The 22163-nt window shown below is 39.0% G+C and overlaps 1 protein-coding gene across 1 annotated transcript in view; it reads right to left on the bottom strand.

The window, feature by feature from the left end:
* The window catches only part of SLC6A2 (solute carrier family 6 member 2), a 54346-nt gene that overhangs the window by 6597 nt on the left and 25586 nt on the right, over positions 1 to 22163 (bottom strand). The window contains exons 4-11 of the mRNA XM_058034111.1: positions 20534 to 20771; positions 12925 to 13063; positions 12062 to 12196; positions 9557 to 9660; positions 8750 to 8874; positions 7903 to 8015; positions 5231 to 5359; positions 2420 to 2519 (exon numbers count right to left, since the gene is read on the bottom strand). Of these exons, the coding sequence (XP_057890094.1) occupies positions 2420 to 2519; positions 5231 to 5359; positions 7903 to 8015; positions 8750 to 8874; positions 9557 to 9660; positions 12062 to 12196; positions 12925 to 13063; positions 20534 to 20771 (1083 nt within the window). The remainder of the gene's footprint in view (positions 1 to 2419; positions 2520 to 5230; positions 5360 to 7902; positions 8016 to 8749; positions 8875 to 9556; positions 9661 to 12061; positions 12197 to 12924; positions 13064 to 20533; positions 20772 to 22163) is intronic.

Here is a 22163-nt window from a genome sequence, read left to right as displayed (position 1 = left end):
CAAAATATTTTCAGGGTGTGGACATTTGAGTGTAAATGTCTCAAAACAATTTCCAGCCCCCAATATTATGTCCAGGTGAAGAGAAATAGCCAAGAAGGATCTGCAAATGCTCTTTAAACTTAATCTGATTCTATTTGCAGTGCTTTCTGTGAACTTTAAAGTGACTGAATTTTAACTGCTATGAACACTGACTGAAATTTATCATTGTGGAGAAGGTCAAAGACAAAGGTATATCAGAATTTTATTCAAATGTTTCCAGACAGATGCACTTGGAGCTCAGACAGTGCTTGGTGCTCGATTTCTGCTGAAAATGGGGGATGACTGGGCCATGGTCTCAGACTGCCCTTTTCCACAATTTGCTTTTTCAGTACTGCATGTCTTCAAATAATTTCCTAAGAATCAACCTTTAAGCAGAACACAGCCATAGCTACAGATAACAGTACCTGTAGGGCTTGGTTTCAGAGATACTTAAAATTTATTATCAGGAGCTGTTAAATATCCAGAAATAGAATATTCACTAGAAAGATGATATCAGGGATGCACATGAGGAAAATTGGTAACAATGGAGCAGTCATAACTAAGGAACATCTGCACAGTAAAGCAAACTAGCTCTCCCTTCTCTTACATACACAGTTGGCCTTTGCAAGAAGCAACTTCACAGTAAATGGTCACAGATATAATTTGAACTAAATTTCCATGTTTTTAGTCTGTGCCAAAATGTCAGTGCTTGCCTTTAGGCTGGCTTAATATTCAGCTGGGTCATTAAGGCAAGAGGGGTCTATCAGAAAAAGGAGGCAGACAAGATCATGCCAGATTTAATAAGTTTAAATAGCACCTGGGGCTGCAATAAGTTCTTTATAAAGCAACAGGTCATGCTATGTCAGTAGAAACATCTGTCAGCTGCTCAAGAAAAATGAATAGATGTTTTCCCAATTATGGGGAAGCTGCAGGAAGAAAGGAAAAAAATTATAAGGATAGAGGGTGTAAAATAAAATTTTACTAAATTTGCCCTTGTTTAGGAACCACCTACAAAGCTTAGCTACTGTAAAGTGCAGTAAATCCTGTTTTAATAGTACCAGAAAATAACTTTCCCCTAAAAACTGAAGAAGCCTCAACTTCCAAGCTAAGCTGTGGTCACTCATCCACATTCAGCTCTTTTACTGGGATTAAAGTCTGTGAAATAAAGGGCCTCCATTATTTTGAGAGACAACAGCTTATGTGCTGCTTGCTCCATGCTGATGTTGGGGGTACAGAATTAGTGCATTAAAACTAGAAATTATTCCTTTAATAGATTGAACAGCTTTATGCATGGATGCCTTTCTTTCACTTCACTCACTCTCCAACAGTTCTTTAACTGCAAGATGAAGTTTGTTAGGTTAGAAGAACATGGTTAGGCAGAATGGCTGGATATATAAGTGACAGAGTGAGGAAAATAGCAATAAGAATCAAAATGTCTAAGAACCCTCTGAATCCTACATTAGCTATAAACACTATGTCTGAATAGAAATGAAGAGTCCTTTCAGAGGAAGAACAATCCTGTAGGGAATCAGGGCAACTCATTCAATACAGACTTAAAGGGAAGAAGATTTGCAGGCTGCTGTGATATTGAAACCCGGTAATAGTGAAAGGGGTTGTGATCTGCCAGGAACTAAAGCATGAGAATAAGGAGGAGATGAGGAAGGAAAAGAAAAATTTTTAGGTGGCTATCCCACATCACTGCACTCTGATTGGCATAGAGTGATTCCAGTCTTATGTCAGAGGTCAACTAAATACTCCTAAAACTTGACACACTTGGGATAAAGTAACTCACTACTCCCTTTTTGTGGTCTAAGTTAGTATCAAATACTAGAAATATATTTTCTGGTATCTAGTGTGTTGGGTATTTTATACCATTCTATGAAATAAACTGCTAGTGTTTTATAATGAAGTAGAATATTGTCACCAACAAAAGGGATGGATGTAGGAATTATTATAACTCTGTAAACACCACCTTTATTTGTGTTATGTGGAGAGTCCTTGAGATTGGCCCTGGGGGACTAATGAAAAGTGAAAACAGGTGAGCCTGTATTTAGGCTAATCTACTTGTTTTCAAAGTACCAAGTCTAAATCTGCTACTGCAAGTCATCAGCAATACTAAGAGTCATAAAATACTGGCAAAAGGAGTAACTTTTCCATCCCATCACAGTCCCTTTCACAAGGCTGTTTGCTTTGGCTTTATGCAGGTCTCAAAGCTTGGCCCACTGAATGTCTGCATTCCCGTCACTGCTCATAAATCAGGAGAAAATCACTCTATGAAACCTGACTTGTCATGTTTTATGTGTACAAGGCTATGCTGTTTTCCCTGAAAATGATGTGTAAGCCCATCATAAGCACTTGGCATTTCAGACAAGCTTTTGCACATGCAGAAGGAGGAGCTTACCATAAAACCAGGAAACTCCAATTGCCTCCATTAGGACAGCAAACAATATTGAAGTCCCAGCTGCAAATGTGTCCAGAAGTGTGAGCACATAAATTCCACCCTGCAATGGGGAGTTAAAAGATGCAAGGACATGAAGTTACAAATAGAATCATCTCAGAGTTTAGTGTCCACTTAACAGAAGTCTGCTTTACTTGAGGCATTATCTTAACCCAAGTATTTTAGTATGGATCTGATGGATTCATATCTTAACCCAGGTATTTCAGTATGGATCAGACACAGGCTTATAGTTGCAGACAAAATAGTGGAATCGACTTGCAACTCTTCCAAAGAGGCTTTTTTTCACCTATAGTCCTCCCCTCACTGGGAAACAGAAACCTCAGCTTAGATGAATGAGTTCTCTTGGCACTCCTGTTCAGTGGAGGTTTGTGGAAATGAGCAGCAGTTTGTAGGGCAGGGCCTGTCTGCAGCAGTTAATGAAGAACTTCCTAATTAATGGCAGGAATGGAGCACTCCAAGAGTTTCCATAGGCCATTATCAGTCACTTTGTTCCCAAGGCCGTTTGCTCTGCAGGCCAGTGAGTCTGCAGTGTTGGTCTGGTTTCCCTTTTCCCTGACTGCCTGTATCTGTCACCCACTGCTCCTCCTGAGGCAGGAGAGGATGTTAATTCTGTCACCAGCACAGCAAGAAGTGCTGTGCCCTGTTCAGTCTCTGGGCTGTGGTATTTGCCAACCTTTGCTCAGTGGAGACAGCAAACCCTGTCTTCCTTCACAACAGCAAATTTTGTTCTTCAGTGGTTCATGACTGAGAGCTGGAAATGCATTTACTGAAGTACTGTTTGATTTTTTTTTTTTTTGTTAGCTGCAATTTCACTATTTGCTGTGCTTGTGTGTACATGTGTAAATTACTACTCATTTTACTGAGTTTTAGCTACAGAGGAATGGAAAACCATGAGATGCAGATTTGTATCAAAATGAACCTGGATAAAGTGTGTCAGTTGTCACACATGAACAACTGAAATGGTTGCAGTAGATTTTTGTTAAAATCTCTTTTTACAGCCAAACTTAATCAGATTTATGCCTGTTCAGAAAGGGAGGAAAAAAGGAATTATTTTCTCTGTTTTTACCACCAATGGTATAAATAGCACTTGTATTATTTAAATCTGTAGGTGATTTTAGTCTCTGTAATCAGTTGCCTTTTAATTTTTAATTTTTTTTTTTTCTGGAACAGCTGTGCATATTTACAAAAATAGGGAGAGCAGTACTCAGGCCTCATGTAGGTTTTTAATTCTGTGGGGACTTGTCTGGAAATGGAATGAAGTTTGGTTGTTGTGTTAGAAAATGTTGCTTCTTCAATGACATTTGAGTTTGACCTCTTGTTTTTGCTCCACACCTGCTCCAAATGAATGCATTTGCAATCAATCTTAAAGTGAATTACTAATAATATTTTGTAAGAAAAATGCTTGTTTCAGAAACAGCTTTATTTTGAAAATAAAGCCTTAAAAATTCAGGGGGCAAAATCAAACAATCTCATGTGATGTTCTCACAAGGGTTTTCCTTTTTAGTTTTTACACATCAGAAATGTTCTTTAGTTGCATGAACCAATACATTTGGACTATTCTGGACAGTTTGTGAATTCCAGCTGGAGGGTTGAACTTCAGCCTAAACAGGTGCCATTATTTAAAAGCTAGATTTAGGTCATTATCTTGAATAGCTTTAGCTCACTTGGAGGCAGTGAAACTGCACCCACTAGCATCTGTTCTGGTTCTTAACACTGAATTTCTTCTGATATTGTACTTTAGGAAATTTCATTGCAGCTGCAACTTTGAATAAACAGGAGCATGTTCAGTGATTAGGTATCAATAGAAATAGTATGGTATTAAAAGGAGAGATATTTCAAACATTTTAGAGTCTCAAATATTTCTCAGTTTGAGGAAACTGGAGCAAAAATATTGGGCTATTTTAATGTAAAAAGAACTTTGTTATTTTTAAACTTATGCCATTTCAGTAATCTTAATAATAGATGTGGAAACCATTTCTAGGGATGGAGAGAGGTTCAGCACATCTGCTTTCATGATGGTTTCTTAAAGTTTCAGCTGTATTCTGAGAGTTTTGGCATCTTTGTTAACAGGCCTCTCTCTGTCTTTTTTTATGGTCAAAAAAAAAAAAAAAGAGAATTCTCTCCTGCCTAGAACACATTAATTTAATTCCTTAATTAGTTATAAAAAGCCAGATGAGGCAAAACATTCAGTCTGATGGTAGTGATAACTTATCCTGAATGTTTAGTAATTTGTATTTTTCTTTGTGCTTTATGTGGTGTTAACAGTAAAAGATGTCAAGATCTAGGTACATGAAGGAACATGAAGAAACGAGGTGGGGAGAGGAGGTCATTGCTCTACACTCCTTCCATAAGAAATGAGTGTCTTTTGCTTTCTTTAAGACGAGAACAGCCAGGTCTGTTCACTTGAAATTCTTAGTTCCTCACAGAGAAATAAGCTCTCTACACAATTCCATTTAATGGGACTAAAAAATCCAACACCAAACCAATCAAAACCCCAAAAAAATGCAAAAGAAAGCACACAACCAAATAAACCCAGCAGTACCACAGACAGTTGTTTGGAACAAAGACTTATAGGCTTGGCTGATAGCAAAACCAGATAAGCTTCATATATGTTAGATTAAAAGTGATGCTCTGAACAGAAGTCAAGAACTAAAATTTATAATAAAATATAGTAATCTGGACCTATCCATATTTCATCTAAGGTTAATGACATATTTTAGGTAACATTTTGATGGAAACTTTTGTTGTACTTACATTGGTAATGCAAAAAAGAGCAAGTAGGAAAGTGCCAAAAGAAACACCAAAGGTGAAGAGCTTTCTGTGCTGCTTCAGAAGGTGGAAATCATCTGCCAGGCCAGTGATGACAGCCTCCATCCCACCCATCTGAGAAGGGGAAGGCAAAAACTCTGATTAAACACTGCTGGCTGTGGAAATACAGACTGAAGAATGCACAGCAGTTTGTGAAATGAATACCCAACCACTCTATGGTTCCTGATATTTCAGCTGTAAGTCACTGGTGACAGGAGGATTTGTTTTCTTCTGGTAAAGGGCTGGGCCAGGGAACTGGACAGCAAGAGGGGAGGTTGTTGCCTCCATAGCTGCATCCTCTGAGGACTCTTGGCTGACTCAACAGAAAAATAAGTACACAGTACTTAGGGGAAAATAATATACATCTGAATATACTCTGGGGGGAAAAGCTGCTAGCTTTAAGTAGCTAAGCTCCTTAAGATAGTTCTTAAATAAAGACAGGCAGGAAAAGCACCTAAAGGAATTGTACTGAACAAAGATTCACATTAGCCATTGATTAACAAAATCCAGTTTGACAAAAATCTTTACAGACTTGGAAGAATTACTACAAAGGAAGCTTGATGTAATTTTTTTGTTCACAACATGAAAGAGTTTTACTTTGCTTTCTAGAAGTTAATGAGGAACATTAGCTATTGTTTTGCAATACAAGAAAGGTACTTTCCAAATTTTAATTTAAATTGCTGGATTATGTAGGTGGTTATGAATTTTCATTTCTTTCCATTAATGAAAATGTTCTGCCCCCAAACTCCAACAAAAAGCTTTGGAAAATAAATTTCAGTCTTTTATCATAGTAAACAAATTTGTTTAATATTTTGGAGAGGCTTAATTCTATGCTTTTTGTGATGCTAAAAGACCAAGGCAAGACCTGAAGTGCCTGGTGCAACACAATAGCTGGTTAGCAGGTGCTGACACAGCCTGTCTCTTCCCTATAAGAATTTGATTAAAATATTCCGGGTTGAAACCAGTAGCAGAGAATTATCACCATAAAAAGTACAGCAGAACTTGAGTTTTCTTTGGGAAATTATACAAATCTTGAACCAGTAAATCCTTCCCCTTTTAGAAGGAAAGAACTAAACTTGGCCACAGTTCACTAGTTCACTGTGTTTTAATTAGCTCCAGCAGAAAGCCTTTTCTCTATTTGTAGGAAAAATAGGTTCTGTAATCTAAAGTCACTTCTATGTTTCTTTACATTGCCCTACATTTACTGCTGTTACAAAGTTAACTATTTTGGATCTAGACACTTCTGAGCAAAAATTTTCTTCTTCCTTCTTTTCATTTGTCATCCTTTTCCTATTGGTCATTCATGTCCTTTCATTGTGCTAAACCCTTCATTTCAATCTTTTATATTTGTTTACAGTTGAAAAATTGTCAAACTACAATCCCAGATATAATCTTCCCTCAAACTTTTGTCTAAGGATGCAGATTTTAGTCTATATAGACAAACTTCATTGACCTCAGCTGGAATTCAAAAATCTAAACACTTTGGAAATATTTAGTCCTGAATCTGACCTTTACAGCTTAGCCCTCACTCCACAAGATCTCATTCAGATATTTGCCAATGATTACCAAAGCTTCCTACTGCAACCCCTTATTTGTTTTAAGTTTTGCTCTTTTCCATGTCAATTCATTCTTTCCCTTTCTTGCCTTTGAAAAGGAATGAATTTTCCTCAGGTTGTAAGCAATGGAAACAGTCCTTTACCATTTCAGCAAGAAATTCCTGCATCAACTTTGTACATTCTGGACTTTAAAAGAGACTTCTATGCTTTGGAATAGTAAGAAATCCCTACTCTACTAAAGAGGATGAAAGTTTGTCCATGGTTCACTATTCCTTAAAGACCCTATTTGGTTCTGCAGAAATTTATCAACCTTTAAGCTAAATATAACAGGAGGCCTTGAGACCTTTTTGCTAGAAAAAAGCAGTACAAAAAGTTATTTGGGGACTTGGAATATTTTCTGGGATGAAGTTTCTGTGATCCTGAATATTATGTTGTAAAACTCATCAAAGAGCAAATACACTTGATAGACCAGACACTTTACAGTAAGATTATAGGAAAATGAAATCACTATGGAAATATTCTGGCATGATTTTTAAATTGTGATTAAATTTACAGGAAATTCTGCATCATGGCTTGTAGAAAAACAAAGGGAGTACCTTCAGGCATTGTCTGTCTAGAGCAGATTAATGGATTTCAGCACATAAAATAATCCCTTCTAGAAACCACTCTACTCAATGTTTTATTTGTGTTTTGCAAGCAGAGCTCCAGAACCTTTTTGCAGGTTCATAGCAGTAATAGTTCATAGTAGTGTTGTTGGACCTTTAAATAGTACTAACTGTTGATGAACAGCCTCTATGTAAAGTCATAAAAAAGTAGCAGGGAGTAAATATTTAGTGGCTTGTCCAAGATTTAATCTTTTCCTAAACCTCTTAATGATGGAGAGTCTTTATAATACAGTGAGTAATAGTTATTGCTATGCTGTCTATGACTGTGCAAACAGGTTTGGGAAATGTACAGAATGTTTACTTGAAATGTAATCTCCTGCTAAATGCAAATGCCTCTTTAGTTACAAAATATGACAGGAAAAGAACAATGTCAAGTCTAGAAGGAGAAAATACTCACAGAACTGTCAATGCCAAGTGTAAGGAGCATGATGAAGAACACCACAGCCCAAAATGTAGATCCTGAAAGAGTTGAAATTGCCTCTGGGTACAGGATGAAAACTAAACCAGCTCCTGGAATTGAAAAGGGGAAAAAGAGGTGTCACTATTATGTTTCTTATCTTCACAAAAGTGCTCATTTTAATAAGATAAATCATGACTAAGTTGACTTTAATTTCAGTCCTTGTCATGCTCTGTGTATTGTTAAAACAAGATTTGCATTATAACAAAATATATCTAAAATGCTTTATTTATTTACTTGTTATGGTTTGGTATTAAAAAAAAAAAAACCCTATCCCATTATTTTCAACTTTGAATAATATTTTGTTGGATTTGCACCCTTACTAGTTATTGTTCTGCCATGTAGTGGAAAAGGAATTGTGTGGATGTGTTGCCTGTGTTTGGCAAGAGAACTCTTGGATGTGATGAGAGGGGCAGGAGCTGAGGCCATGGGTGACCTGTTCCCAGTGAGAGGGTTACAGAGCTGAGTTTAGCACAACCATCCAAACCAGTCACCTGGGGCACTGAACAGCAATACCTTTGTAAGACTCTGTCCAGAATCTGTTTGTTGAATGGAAAAAACCTCTGGGGCAAGATTCTGGGGAACCTCAATTCAGTAGAGGTGAGGTGATGCAATAACATTTACAGTTCACATTTCAACAAGGGATTCAAACAGAGTTCTAGTTCCAAGTAAGTTAATTGTTCACTTCCATGAGATTTTCACACACTTGTTGGAAACAAATATAAACATATTTGCAGAGAAATGGTGGGGCAGAAGGGTTAAAATTAGTATAGGATTAACTTCCTACCTTCAGTAGCTACATCCTCAATTTTAACTTTGTGCTCATGAGCCATGTAGCCCAATATGGAGAAAATGGCAAATCCTGAGATGAAGCTTGTGACACAGTTGATGGTGCTAGTCAGCAAAGCATCCCTAAATGTGGAGAGAAGAACAGCCCAGTGAGAAAAAACTTTAAGAACCCGACGGAGGTTTTCTTTAACGTATTCCCCCATCCTTCAGTTCACAATGCATTTATAATATATCTGCTTTCTGAATTTATATTTCATTGGAAAAGTGATGTTTGTTTTTATTTCAAAATTTAATGTTGACAAAATATCTAAATGCTGGGATTTCTCAGAAGGTGCAGAGTGATTCTGATTGAATTTCCATGGTGGTGATTCAGCAAAACACTTGAAAACTGACTTGATTTAAAGTGCATTCCTAAACTGGAGTGCAATGTAAAATATCAGAAATATAATCCCAAAGCACAGAAGCACTTCTGGAAGCTGGGATTTTTCTGCTTTTTTGTTCCTGCACCAATAAGATTTCGTCCTGTGTTCACTGTTGCACTTAATGGTACTTTTGAAAGGCAAACACCAGCACAGTTTACACAGCTGTCTAAAGTCCAAACCTAATCCTATTCTGCTTTGGAGAGCAGCAGATATCTTGGCAGGTTCCTGTTACTAAAATTTCACTCAGGAGAACAGTATTTCAAGATTTGGGTTGGTTACTATGTCTACACAAAACTCACCATCATTAATATATGACTGAAGATAAAAGGATAGCTTTCAGCTGCAGTCAGAGTAAAATAAAATAATTTTGCAGCAGCTCTTACCTGTAGCAGTTGTTGTCGAACTTATTGTAACTGGCAAATGCAATTAAAACACCAAACCCAGCTCCTAAGGAGTAAAATATCTGAGTGGCTGCATCAATCCATACCTGCATAACGACACCAACAGTGCCAGGGTCAGTTCAGCCACAAGGATACAGCAGCAGAAAAGCAATGAAGGGCTTTTGGAAAACAACTGGCATTCACGCCAAGGGGAGTGTAAGTGTCACATGGAGCCTGGCCCTGGTCTGGAATGGTCCCACCTGAGGTGGTGAGGGGGGAGCAGGAGCAGGGAAACTCCTCAGAGCACACAGACAATGCTGCCCTGCTGGGCTGAGCACTGGGACAGGGAATTCTGAGATTTCACCCAGCTCTGAAATGATCACAGGGTTTTTCTCCCGAGTGACAGAAATGCTCTTGTTCCAAGTTAGTTTGGAATGCACAACCAGAAATCTAAAAATAGTTAATGGGTCAAGAGTTATAGGACATTTTCTTTCCCATACCAGAGCTTCCTTTGTGTGACTGTTAGTGCACTTTACATGATACTTCCTTGGTTCAGGAGCTGAAACAGGATGGATGTGCTGTGGACACTCTGCATGGTTCTCCATGCAGATTTATCTCTCAGCTTTCTCACTTAGTTGGAGAAAGAGTTATTTCTGTGATAGTCATTAAATTTCAGTTTAGATCCAACTTGATAATTTTAAGGGTTGTCCACCAGGGAAAATATTTTAAAAGTGTAATATTTTCTAAAGTGTCCCTCTTAGCAATATCCATTCATCCAGTCAGGAACAATGCCACAGTCCTGGTTTCCTGAACCAGAAACCTGAAAATAGCCTTGGTTAACCCTCTTCTGTTGTTACACAGAGATTTTTAAATGAAAATCTTCAACAGAAGTAGTGAAGTCAGTGGTACGAATAATACTCAACATTTCTCAAAATGAGATCTGCAATGTTTGATTAAATCTGCCAAGAACTCTGAAAGAACTATGAAAAGCACTGGATTTCATCATTCATCCATCTCTACAAAATCAGATCTAATATATCTATTCAGCAGGAACTTTCTAACAGATCTAAGCAGCTTATGAGCTCCCTCTGCATTGGGAGTTCAGTGCTACACTTTCATATTTGGCCTAGTGGAAGGGTGAGAGTGCCTTCTCCCATGCTGACATGATATATGAAAGTACTTAGGCTGGTGATCCCTTTTTCTCAACATTGATGATGGATGCTTTCAACTGCTGCCTGCTGAACACTGTGAACCACTTATGGTACTCTGGGTTTGTAGAAAAACTTGATTTTATGAACTGTGGAGAGTTGATTACTTGAAAGATAACATGAAGAGCAGTCTATGGAGTGTTTATTGCTAGCCAGTGGATGGGAGGATATGATTTTCTCAAACTGTAGTTCATACATGGTTTTATGGATTTCTTTCAATGAATAACAAAATAATCCTGTAACCTTAATTCCTTACTCATTCTTTTTATATAGCAGCTATATCTTAATATTCTATTTTCACACAAGGGTTGAGATCATATAGGGTTGTTCTCTCTGAAAACCGTTTATGTGAATAGGAATGCAGAAAGAGGGGTGCAGTCTCCTATGTTTGTTCTTGTGTTTTGAAAAATTCAGATAACTCTTGCTGTTAACAAAATTCCTGAAAATTTTAAACATCAAATTTGTTAAACTCCAACCAGATCTGCACACTGCCACCATAAGACACTGGTTTTTAGTGGTTCTGTGCCTCTCTTGTATCTTGCCAGTGCAGTTCTACTCACCCTTTCTCACTAATCGAGCACCCCTGAGCACGTGCTTAAATCCTGTTGACTCCCAAAGGATTTAAGCACATGTTGAAGTATCTGTTGAGTAAGAGTCTTGGCTCATAACACTGATTGGGAAACAAATTGAGAAGATCAATGTATGAAATAAGTCTTAGTTCCAAGTTACTCCACAAATTGGGTTGGTTTGTATATGTTCAATGATAGAGTGAAATGTACATCACTTTCAATAGTAAGATAAGAACATCAAGCTTTTGAAAATCTTATTTCTATGAAGGACTATGGTTTGATTAGATGAGCTAGTCCTGATTTTGTATGTTTATCAAGGCTTGCATAGGCCAGTATTTTTGTTTTCTAGGTTAATATTAAAGCTAGAGTTTCAGAAAGCAAGATTTTCTTCTTGAGAGAATTCTTAGCCTTTTGAGTACTAAATTTTTGCATTACTCCAATTTCCTGTGTAAAGGATATTGCAGTTTACTGCATGCATAGTGAAAGCATGGACTTTTTTAGGTTCTGTAAGTGCCTTCACAGAAGTGTTTTGTGATCTGAGTTGTTTGGGTTCAGAGTGAGATAGTCCTGCTTGGGAGAGTATGGAATGTTAAACTGTCAGAGAAAGGGAATCAGTGCTGAGGCAGAAGTGTGGCTATTCAATTTCAGAAGTTAGCTGAAATATTTTCAGTTTCAATAACAAGGGCAATATGTTTCATAATTAGGGAATGAGAACAGAAGAATGCACTTACTGTGGCTTCTTTTAATCTTCTGAAATCTATATGCAGGTATGCATTTATTCCATTGTATGCACCAGGCAGGGTTATCCCATGTATTAATAAGACAAATAATACAACATAAGGCAAAGTGGCTGTTATCCAAACAACCTGCAGACAACAGAGATACCAAATGTTAGTCAGCTGTTACACAAGATTTAAGAATATGTAGCAAGTACAGCTGGCATTTTCTTGGTTTAGTCCATTCAGCTTGATAGAGAAGCTCTTTTTAGGACATGAGGGAAAATGCTGTTACGTGTCAGGAATATTTTCATATATGAGTTTACAGACACAGTAGGAGACAGTTTTGACAAAGAGAAGACAGTGTCAGTGTGTGTTAAGACTGCTGATTACTCCTCATCTCTCTGTTGTTTACTGAAAAGTGCAGTCATTGCCTGGTGTTAACTGAAACTTTCATGAAAATGTACAAAAAGCTCTCAGATGTATCCAACTCTAGAATTTCTGTTGAGGTATTTTGCGAGGGATGTCAAACAGTGATTTCCAATGACTTTCATCAGATATTTCTCTTGACATGGCATTTTATATAATAAAACCAAAGCCTCTTAGATCATTGAAATATTAGTACATTTGACTGAGAAGAAGATGCACATTTAAGACAATCTTGTTTATTTAAAAATATTTTCTGGATGAAACCACCAATGCTGGATTAAAAATAGCACTTTTATAAAATTTTCATTTGGAATACCACACAAGAAATGAGATAGTTTGATCCCTGAGAATGCCTCAAAAACAGTGATTCATTCTCTTGCTTTCTAAAATTAGGTAACTTAAAGTAGAAAAAGAATGCAGTCAAGACAGAAGGACAATATTAGCTCTACCTTTCCTGAAGTCTTCACTCCTTTCCAGAGACTAAAGAAAAGAATGATTACCACCACCAAGAGGCAGAGGGAGAGCTGCCAGCGGGGCAAGCCAAGGTCGTGGATTCCACGGCTCTCGTGCAGGTGCAGAACTCCCCTCCTACACACCAGACACACAGAAACACAGTGAGGTCACTGGGGGCAAAAGGCTTTTGCATTCTCATGCTGTGGCAGCAGGAATGGGAGTGGCAGCAGTAGGAGCCCTACTGGCACCACTGGCAGTCAATGGAGGTGCTTTGTGAAGCATCTGTTCTCTGTCAACTCCTTCAAACTATGTCCAAAGCATGTCTTGAGCATGCTTTGTCTTAAGTAAAAGTTTCTGAAAGTAATCCTTCCTTCGTGAATAGAGAGATGTTTGTCCAATTCCGCTAAAAAAATAAACTCTCAGAGTTCAAATGAGTCAAAAAGAAAGGAAAAACCATTGGTAGTAGGACAACTAGAAAATAGTGTTTTGCTTGCAGATTGTTGTTATTGAGAAAAGAATGAAAGTAGGTGAGAAATACATGCAAAAAATGAGAAGAGAATATTATGGGGGGAAAGACTGAGAGCAAACATTAACAGATGGAGCTGACAGTGGAATAGGGATCTATTTAATTAGACTGGACAAAATGCAAGAGAAACAAATAAATTGTTTAAGCTTTCTGATATTCTAGTCAGAGCTCTACAAATATTTAATTAAAACATCACCAAGAACCAAACCACATGCACTAGAAATTAGGGATTTGTGCAGAGGGGCTTGGTTTATCCTAGGACTGCATCTCATGTAAGGGAGTGTAAATTACATTTGCAATGAGATTGTACATCCAGGTTCCCACAGTCCATCCACCTCTCTGCAGGAGGGGCAGGAATGTGAAGGGCTCTCAATTTGAAGCTGCATTCAGACATTCTGGTTCCTCCCAAGGGAAATTTCTTCTCATTCTCTCCTTCCCTGTGCTCTCTTCTGGGAAGATTCTCCCAGTGACCCCACAACTCTGGCACCAGTTCCTGCCTTCCTTCCACACTGCACTCAGCTAAAGGGAAACAGTTCACCTCCATAGAAATCTGCAAACAGTGCTTTGTTTGTTAGTACCTCTGACTCTGTTTAGTCTTTGTGCAGCACTTGGGTCCCCTTTGATTTGGCATCAGACCCTGAACAGCCAACAGGCAGCTCAGCTGCTTGGTGCTCACACATAAACCCTGCTAAAACCAAATTATTGAGGAGGCAATGGGGCAGCTGCTCAGTAGGATTCAGTAAATGAAGGACCTAGTCATAGTTTTAATAACAGGAAATGTTGGAACCAATAAATTCTTCTGTATCTTGGCTTTCGCATCTGTAAAATAAGGATTACATTAAATGTGTGCTTTGTCTCTACTCTGAGCAATTCAGAACATATTATGGAAGTGGTGAATATTTGTACATAAACAGGGAACCAAACCAGGAAATAAAGAAATGCCAAGGGTTGTGACATGAAAATCACTGTCATTTTCACTCCAACACATTTAAGCTATAGCCAGAAAATAGGATTGAAGAGTTTTAGGTGTAGAATTCTCTGAGATGCTTTTGTCAGACTGGTACTTTCTAGGGGGCTTTAAGTGTTATTCATCCCTGGACAGATTTATGTGATTGTCTTTTAGAAATTTAGAAAATTTTGCATAAATAGATCAAATTTAAGCTCTTGGAGTAGGCCTCATTTTTTCAATCCAAAATCAATGATAGTTTTAATTTTCGGTCCAAATATGTTTACATATGTTTACAGCTCTATAAGCTCATTCTTTCTCTTTTTGTTAGAGGCAAAAGTTACTTGCCTAAATTTGATGTGCTTAATAGAAGGGTGTCATTTATCTAAATTTTACGTGTTGGATCAGATGGATTCAGAATTCAAGAATCTCATTATTATCAGTAAAATAGTATGTTAACTAACAATTGTATTTGTTAGTTAACATATAAAGTACTTCTAGGAACATCCAAGTACTTCTAAAAGTTAGTAGTCATATTTGTGAGATCAAACCCAAACAACTTGCATAAACAAAGAATCAGCAAAATGGATCAGGTGTCCCAAGCTATATTCCCCATTCTGGTAGTTAGACTATGTTTTTATGATTTATAACTTAATGTAAATTGTAGACTGAAGATGCTAAAAGAACTGTCAGTGTATACAATGTGCAATCTATAGAAATTAAATTGCATACTCAATTTAGAAGGCAATTTGAAGCATGATAATTGTGCTCAATTAGAAAGCTCTTCTACATGCATCTTCTGTGTTATATATTTGGGCAGCCACAGTTCAGTCCTCATGGCTGCCAGTTTCATTCAGAGCATGAAATGTGATTTTCCTTTACCTGTGAAAGGTTAGGCTATCTGCATGATGTGGATAGAGCCCATTTTGCAGAGTTTGCCAGGCTCCAGGTTTTTTTATTTCACAAATAGCACTACTTACATTCAGCTTACAATGAGCTGTGGTTTTCCTGGCAGTTGGTGCCCACACAGCAGTGTGAGGCAGAGCCTGTGGTACAAATCCTGCAGAGCTGAGCTGGCTCCATGCGGGCTGGCCAGCAGGGTGTCTGTGACTGGGTTGGGGTGCAGTGCAGAGGGAGCAGGGTGGCTCCCCATGAGGTGCCACAGGGGTGGCCTGGCTCAGGCCCAGCTCTGCCATACCCAGGGCTGCTGTCTGAGCTGCTTGGGTGTCTTTGGATGCTTTGCAAAGAGATCTGAGTAGGCACAGCTGCAATGCTGAAGGATATCCTGGCTCTGGGCACTGCTGTCCTACAGCCCAGAGCATGGAGAGCAGCTGAGCCATCTGAGGTGCAGTGCTTGTGTGAGCCCTGTGTGCCTCACCCCCACCCAGGGGTGCTGGCCACAATCCAGGGGGATGCAGTAGCATCTGGGTTTTCTCTAGATATTTCAGCTCCCTCTTGTGTTGGAGAATGGAGCTGTGTGATGGACTGCAAGCTAGATTTTGGGAAACACATAATTTACCAGTGGCACCCTGGCTGGTTTATCATAAGTTATTATTTGTACTTAATCATAGGACAGATTAAGTTGGAAGGAACCCTCAAGGATGGTTGAGTACAACTGCTACATCTGCATAGGACACCTCTAAGAAATGTCCACATCTCCCATGCCTGAGAGCATTATTCAATCACTTCTTGAATGCTGTCAGGCTTGGGGCTGTGACCAATTCCTTGGGGAGCCTGTTCCAGTGGCCAGTCACCCTCTGGGTGAAGAACTTTTTCCTGATATCTGACATAAACCTCTCCTGACACCACTTCAAGCCACTCCCTTGGGTCCTGTCATTGTCACTGCAGAGAGAGAGATCAGTGCCTGTCTCTCCTCTTGCCCTCTCAAGGAAGCTGTGACTGCACTGAGGTCTCCCCTCAGGCTGAACAGACCCAGTGACCTCAGCTGTTCCTCACACAGCTTCCCCTCAAGGCCCTTCCCCATCTTCATTGCCTTCCTTTAGATGCTCTATAATATCTTAATACCTTTTTTATATTGTGGTACCCAAAACTGCCCCAGCACTTGAAGTGAGGCCCCCCCAGAGCAGAGCAGGACAATCCCCTTCCATGCCCAGCTGTCCCTGTGATGGCCTGGTGTCCCCAGGACAGGGATGTCACCCTGACTGCCAGGGCCCTCCTGACTCATGTCCAGCTTGCCATGGACTAGGAGGACCCTTTTCATGGCACTGCTTTCCAGGATCTCATTCCCTGTCTGTACATCTGGGGTTGTCTCATTGGAGGTAAAATTTCTTTCTGAATCATGATAATAGAGAGAATGTTTATCTCAATGCACTGAAAACTTTATTCTCCCACTAACTTAGCAATTCTAACCTCCTTTGCTGCTGTGCCCCACTTCAGCACATTCATGACTCTCCAAAATTTACTGTTTCAGAAGAGCTGAATGGAAAGGCCAGATGTGATTAGCAGAATACAGGGCTATCCACCCTCATTAGTTCTTGTTGCCTGATTAAGTTTTTATAATCATTTATAGGCAGAATTTATAAGCATTCTTAGGCAGAATTGCTTGTGCTGACTTTTGAAGTGGTGTTTTCTCTTTTGGGAGAAGTTGCTTCCCAACTGCTTAATGGGGGATGGGTTCCTGCATCTCTGGGGTCCACAGCACTGATGACTCCATTTGCTGTCATATTGAACTATGTGGAGCCTTTGCCTGGGGTGGCATTTCCAGTGAAGATTTGTACCCTAAAGCACAAACCTGTTGGTCTACAAAAGTAACCTTAGGGTGAGGAGTTTTTTCAGGATGTTCTTGGTTCACACACTACTCATAAATTACTTAAACAAGATGTTCATAAATATGACAAATGTAGACTGCTGTAAGGGAATTCCTTGTCCTTAGGTAGGTTTTTGCAATTGCACACAGCTGGGCAGACTTGGGAATTCTGTGAATTTCCTTTACTGAATCTGGCATGAAAATTTCCCTGTAAAATTTCTCATGCAGAAAGAATGGATTACAGCCCTGAGAAAAAGTATTGTCAGAGGGGAATAGCTGTAGCCCAATGATGTTGACATTTTAACTGTTTTTTCTAAAAAAATGGCCAACATTTGTTTCTACAACAGACTGTGATTTCTTGCAGGCACAGTACCTTGTGAGAAGAATAGTGCCTTTGCTCCTCTAAACTGGTATTTTTAATTGCCAGCATAAATGAAAGCAGGATGGTAACAGACCTTTTGCAGACACCAGAATGGAGAGAACAAATATAAAGTATGCCCATGTTTTTCCAAAAAAGAAGAAAGGTTTTTCTTGAATTATTTTAACATGTGTGGAAAGGATAGAAGATTCTTTTCATTTTCTGTGTTTAATTCCAAACCACTGAAGAGGGAAGGAATTAAAGTAATGTGTGTACCTAAAGAAATGTGGAGTTGACATCTTATTCCTAACTGGAATATTACTGGCTATTACTTAGCAGAAAGGCACCAGTTGATATTGGATTTTAGCTTGGTTTGCCAAGTTTACAGTGTACAAATACTTGATAGTTGATTTTAAGCATCTCTAATGAAGTATTGGAGAGGTCCTCCTCCTTCCTGTTGTAAGAAGTTGTCCCCATGACATCAGTGGTGCCTTGGCCTGAATTAAGCCTCTACAATTGAAACCAGACTTGTTAAAAGAAACTCTCTAGAAGACTTCAGTGAAGAAGGACATCAAACTTAAGCTCTGTTCAGGTTTTGAGGCTTGAAAACAAAAGCAAAATATGTTCTTCAAGGTTCTCCTGTCATTGCCTTGTCATGGAATTTGCAATTTGAAATGATTTCTTCCAAGTCTGAGACTTAGAGGTTTCTTTCTGCTTTTCCTCCCAGCCAGATACTGGACAGCTGATAGATTTGGCCTAGATTGCAAGTTTTCCCTTTTCTCACTCAATAGAAGTAGTGACAACCAGCATATTTCTGCCGAATTTGAGGTACCATTCTTGTAGTATTTGATGAACTGTCACATCACAGCACTCCCACTTCCTCCTACAGTTTATTCCTGTGCTGCTGGAGATAGAAGCAGTCAGCTCTGGCAGCTACAGGGCTTTATGAAATAATCAACTCTAAATCCTTGGTCAGGCCAGCTTAGTGTGAAGGAATTGTCCCAGAAAGAAGTGTCTGTGTCTTTCCAGAATAATCATACCAGCTCTATGCTTGAGTCCTGTCTTGGAAGTACCTCTTTTCAGTCACTCTCCAACTGCAAGATAAATGTTTGGTGTTTCTGGTCTCCCTGCTTCCCCCTCAGCCTGCCCACCGAGTGTGTGAGTGTTCTGATGTAACTGTACAAACCAAAGAACCAAGTTTAAGGTGTATCCCTTCCCATTTCCTTTTGTGACTCTGGCACAAAGTATGAAACTTTATAATCAAAAGATTCAACTCTCCTTGTTGTAAGAAGACCATGAGCATGAATTGGGTTATTTGATATAGGAAAGAATCTGTTTTCTGATTCAGTTTATAGGTTGGATGGGAATACACTGAGACTTTGTATGAGTTTGGGTTGACACCTGAGCTGTACAGCTGGGCCTGATGAGCTCATCCAAATACTGGATAAGTGAATATAATGCCTCTTGTGATTCCCTGTTTTTACAGCTGGGAAAACAGATGTTATAGAGTGTTTTAGTTAAGTGGTTACCCTTCTCATTTTTGCAATGTAATCTAGTCATTAATAAGTACAAGGCCTAGTGACCTAATTACAGCTGTGAAATTCAGGGATTAAAGCAAAATGAAATGTGAAATTCCCTTTTTGTTCTTACCTTCTGAACACTGCACCTTGAATCTTATTCATGATGAGGAAAGGACCATAATATTTCAAGTTTCAGTGTACAGACAATCATTAATTGAGCTGTTCCCCAGATCAGTGGAAGTAAATCAAAACATCATTAATTGACTCTAGCACAGCCTCACCCACTACAAAGTCAAAATCATTACCCAAGCATGAGGTGATAGCAGAAGTTGCTCAGAACCATTTTAAATAATAAAAAGGCAAAGCATGAAGGTAGGGATTGCATTTTACTTCACTAAGACTTAAGCCCTTTATTGTAAGGGCAGTAGATTTCACAGCTGTCATTATTTGCCATTTCAGTAAGCTCCTTTGAACTCAAGCCCCCATCTTGTTTTCAAAGCACTGGGTTTCGTTTACCCAAAACCCTGCCAGCAGTTTGTGTATCACTACTGATCTTTCACTGCTGTCTTCAGAGAAAAACAGTGGCCACAAATGTTAAAGAGCTGTAAACAGAGACCCCAAGATCCCTGCTGGTTATTTATGGAAACAGTGTTTTCCCTTTGTTTCTGCAAGGTTGGGCTAACTGCTTAGCAGTTGTGTGCCCTAATATCTTTCTACTCCAAACACAGAAATATTAATTGATTCATTATTCAGATTAATTCAAAAGCTGATTCAATAGCTTGATGCTCATCCCCTTTCTCCTAATCAAATCTCATTTTCCCCTATAAGCCCATAATGAAAATATTTATACAGAGTTTGGTATCTTTGTTTAATAGTTCAGTTATTAATTTATGTACCTTTTGGGGTTTGATTCCAGCTGTTTGATTTAAGCCTGCCTTTGCCTGTCTCAGCCCAGGTTGCTGAACACTCTTTTGCTTAGGCATTGGTAAAAGCCTGTCTTTCTATAACCCGGCTCTTTCCTCCTGCTCAGTGTTTTATCTCACTTCACTGAACTATTGAAGCAGTGGAACAAACAGAGGTCTGTTGTCTGAAATTTTGTGAGTAGAACAGCAGTCTAAATCTGTGAACAAATGGTTATTTTAAAGCCTTAAATTCAGCTCAATTTGGCATGCAGTCACCTCTGTCAGAATATTGCTGTTTCCTTGCCCTAGCAAAGCTGGTGCAAGCAAAAGTGGCACATAGAGAATGTTTGTGTCTTGTCCAGTCCCATTTTGCTCAGCAGCAATCACAGCATTAGTACAGGAGAAACCAAAGATCACAGAGGCAAAAGTCAGACACCCAGGCATACCGACCAACATTACAGCTCCATTTCACCCTTAGTCTTCTGATGCTTGCTCTGGAGGCTGGATACAGACTATTTTACCTTCAAGAGGAAACTCCCTTAGACACAGAATTTTGAATAAATAGTGAAGTTAGGTCAACACTTACTCATAAAATTCAGCTGCAGGAGTGAGCTTGTACTTGGAGTATTTAGTACCATTGCCAAGCACTGATGCATTGAAGAGTTTTGGATCTGTACAGTTTGGGCTGTTCCAGCTGTTGTGGCAGTTTGTCCAGGGGAGCTCAAATGTGAATGATGAAAATAGATAATACAGAGACCAGGCTATGATAACGTTGTAGTAGAAACCCACATAAAGAGCTATGAGTATCACTGCATAGCCTACACCTAAAGACAAAGGAAAACTAGATTACACATTGCATTTGACATGCCACAGTATGCACAAACACTGGAGTTAAACTCAAAGATACATGATTGCAAATTAATTTTAGGTCTTCACACCAATAGAAAGGAATTTTTGACATTTGCATATACGTATGCGGACACAATGTACCTGACCTCTAAACAAAAAATTACAGAAATGGTTCTGGAAAATGACTGGCTTTTATCAAATCCAGTTGTTTGTCAGAAAAAGAAATTAAGCAGTGCAATGTCAAAATTTGTCCTTGTACAGCTCCATTGCTGATTTGCTTCCAATGCAGAAGATTGCAAGCCCATGTTAGGAGCGAAACTCACTTCATCTTCATGACGTCAGGGACCTTGGCAACTTCTCTTGGAAAAGTAAAGCTGGACACTTAAATGAAATTTCCCTATGCCTCAAGTTCCCACCCTGAACCAGTTTAGCACAGACACTGATCCCTCTCTTGTTTCCTTCCCATTGCTACTCTCTGTATTAGCTTCCATCAGTGTGTCACTGGCTCCAAACCATGCATGAAACAGTCTGTGCTGCTCCACTGAGGGCTCCAGGTGGGTTTGGGCATGCCAGTAGGACTTGGTGAATATCAGGCTGGGGCTAAAAACTGTGTGTGACATTCAACCCCTTTTACTATCTCTCCAGGATTACAGAATTCAGAGTATAAGAATTCTATTTCGACTTTGAACATTTGCTTTGTAGTTTTGCATATCATGAAGTGTGGCTGGAGGGTCTCTTAGCAAGAGCACCCCACAAAGTGCATATTCTCTTCATGAAAATGGATATTTTCCAGTTTGGGAGGAAGTTTTGATACAAATGTTGGACCCCAATAAAAGTTGGTTGGCAGAATTGTTCAGGAATCTTGCTTTGCCCTCAATCATTCTCACTGTGTGTGCAGCTTTGTTCTCTGAATCCTCCCTCAAAGTTTTATGTGCTGCATATAAAAGGTAGGGAGTGCAGTTATTTTATCAATGTCATCACTGCCACAGTGGCTACTGTCACAGCAATGAAGTGCAAACCTTCTATTTTTCTTCAGTTTAATTTTTGGCATTGGAGGCCTAATAGTTGGAGATTATTAAAATTTCTGATTTCTTTATAAAGGAAGGAAGTAGCAAACACTGTGAGTATTAATCCAGGTTCAAAATTTGCACAAGGATCAGAAGCTGACCCTGAAGAAGTTGGCAGTTCAAAGGCTGCTGCATGTACAAAAGTTACTCTTTGCTCTGCAGGAGTCTTTTAATCTGTAAACCAGTTTGCTCCTCCCTAACAATGGGGAAATAATTGTGAAAGTAAAGATGAAACTACTTTCAAATCCTTGGTGCTTAAATGAATCTAGTACTTGAACTCTAGTGATACACCATGATCAA

Source organism: Melospiza georgiana, chromosome 14 (assembly GCF_028018845.1).
Source record: "Melospiza georgiana isolate bMelGeo1 chromosome 14, bMelGeo1.pri, whole genome shotgun sequence".
NCBI classification, from domain to species: domain Eukaryota; kingdom Metazoa; phylum Chordata; class Aves; order Passeriformes; family Passerellidae; genus Melospiza; species Melospiza georgiana.
The sequence above is the reverse complement of the archived record's forward strand: the minus strand, read 5'-3'. Positions and strand labels throughout refer to the sequence as shown.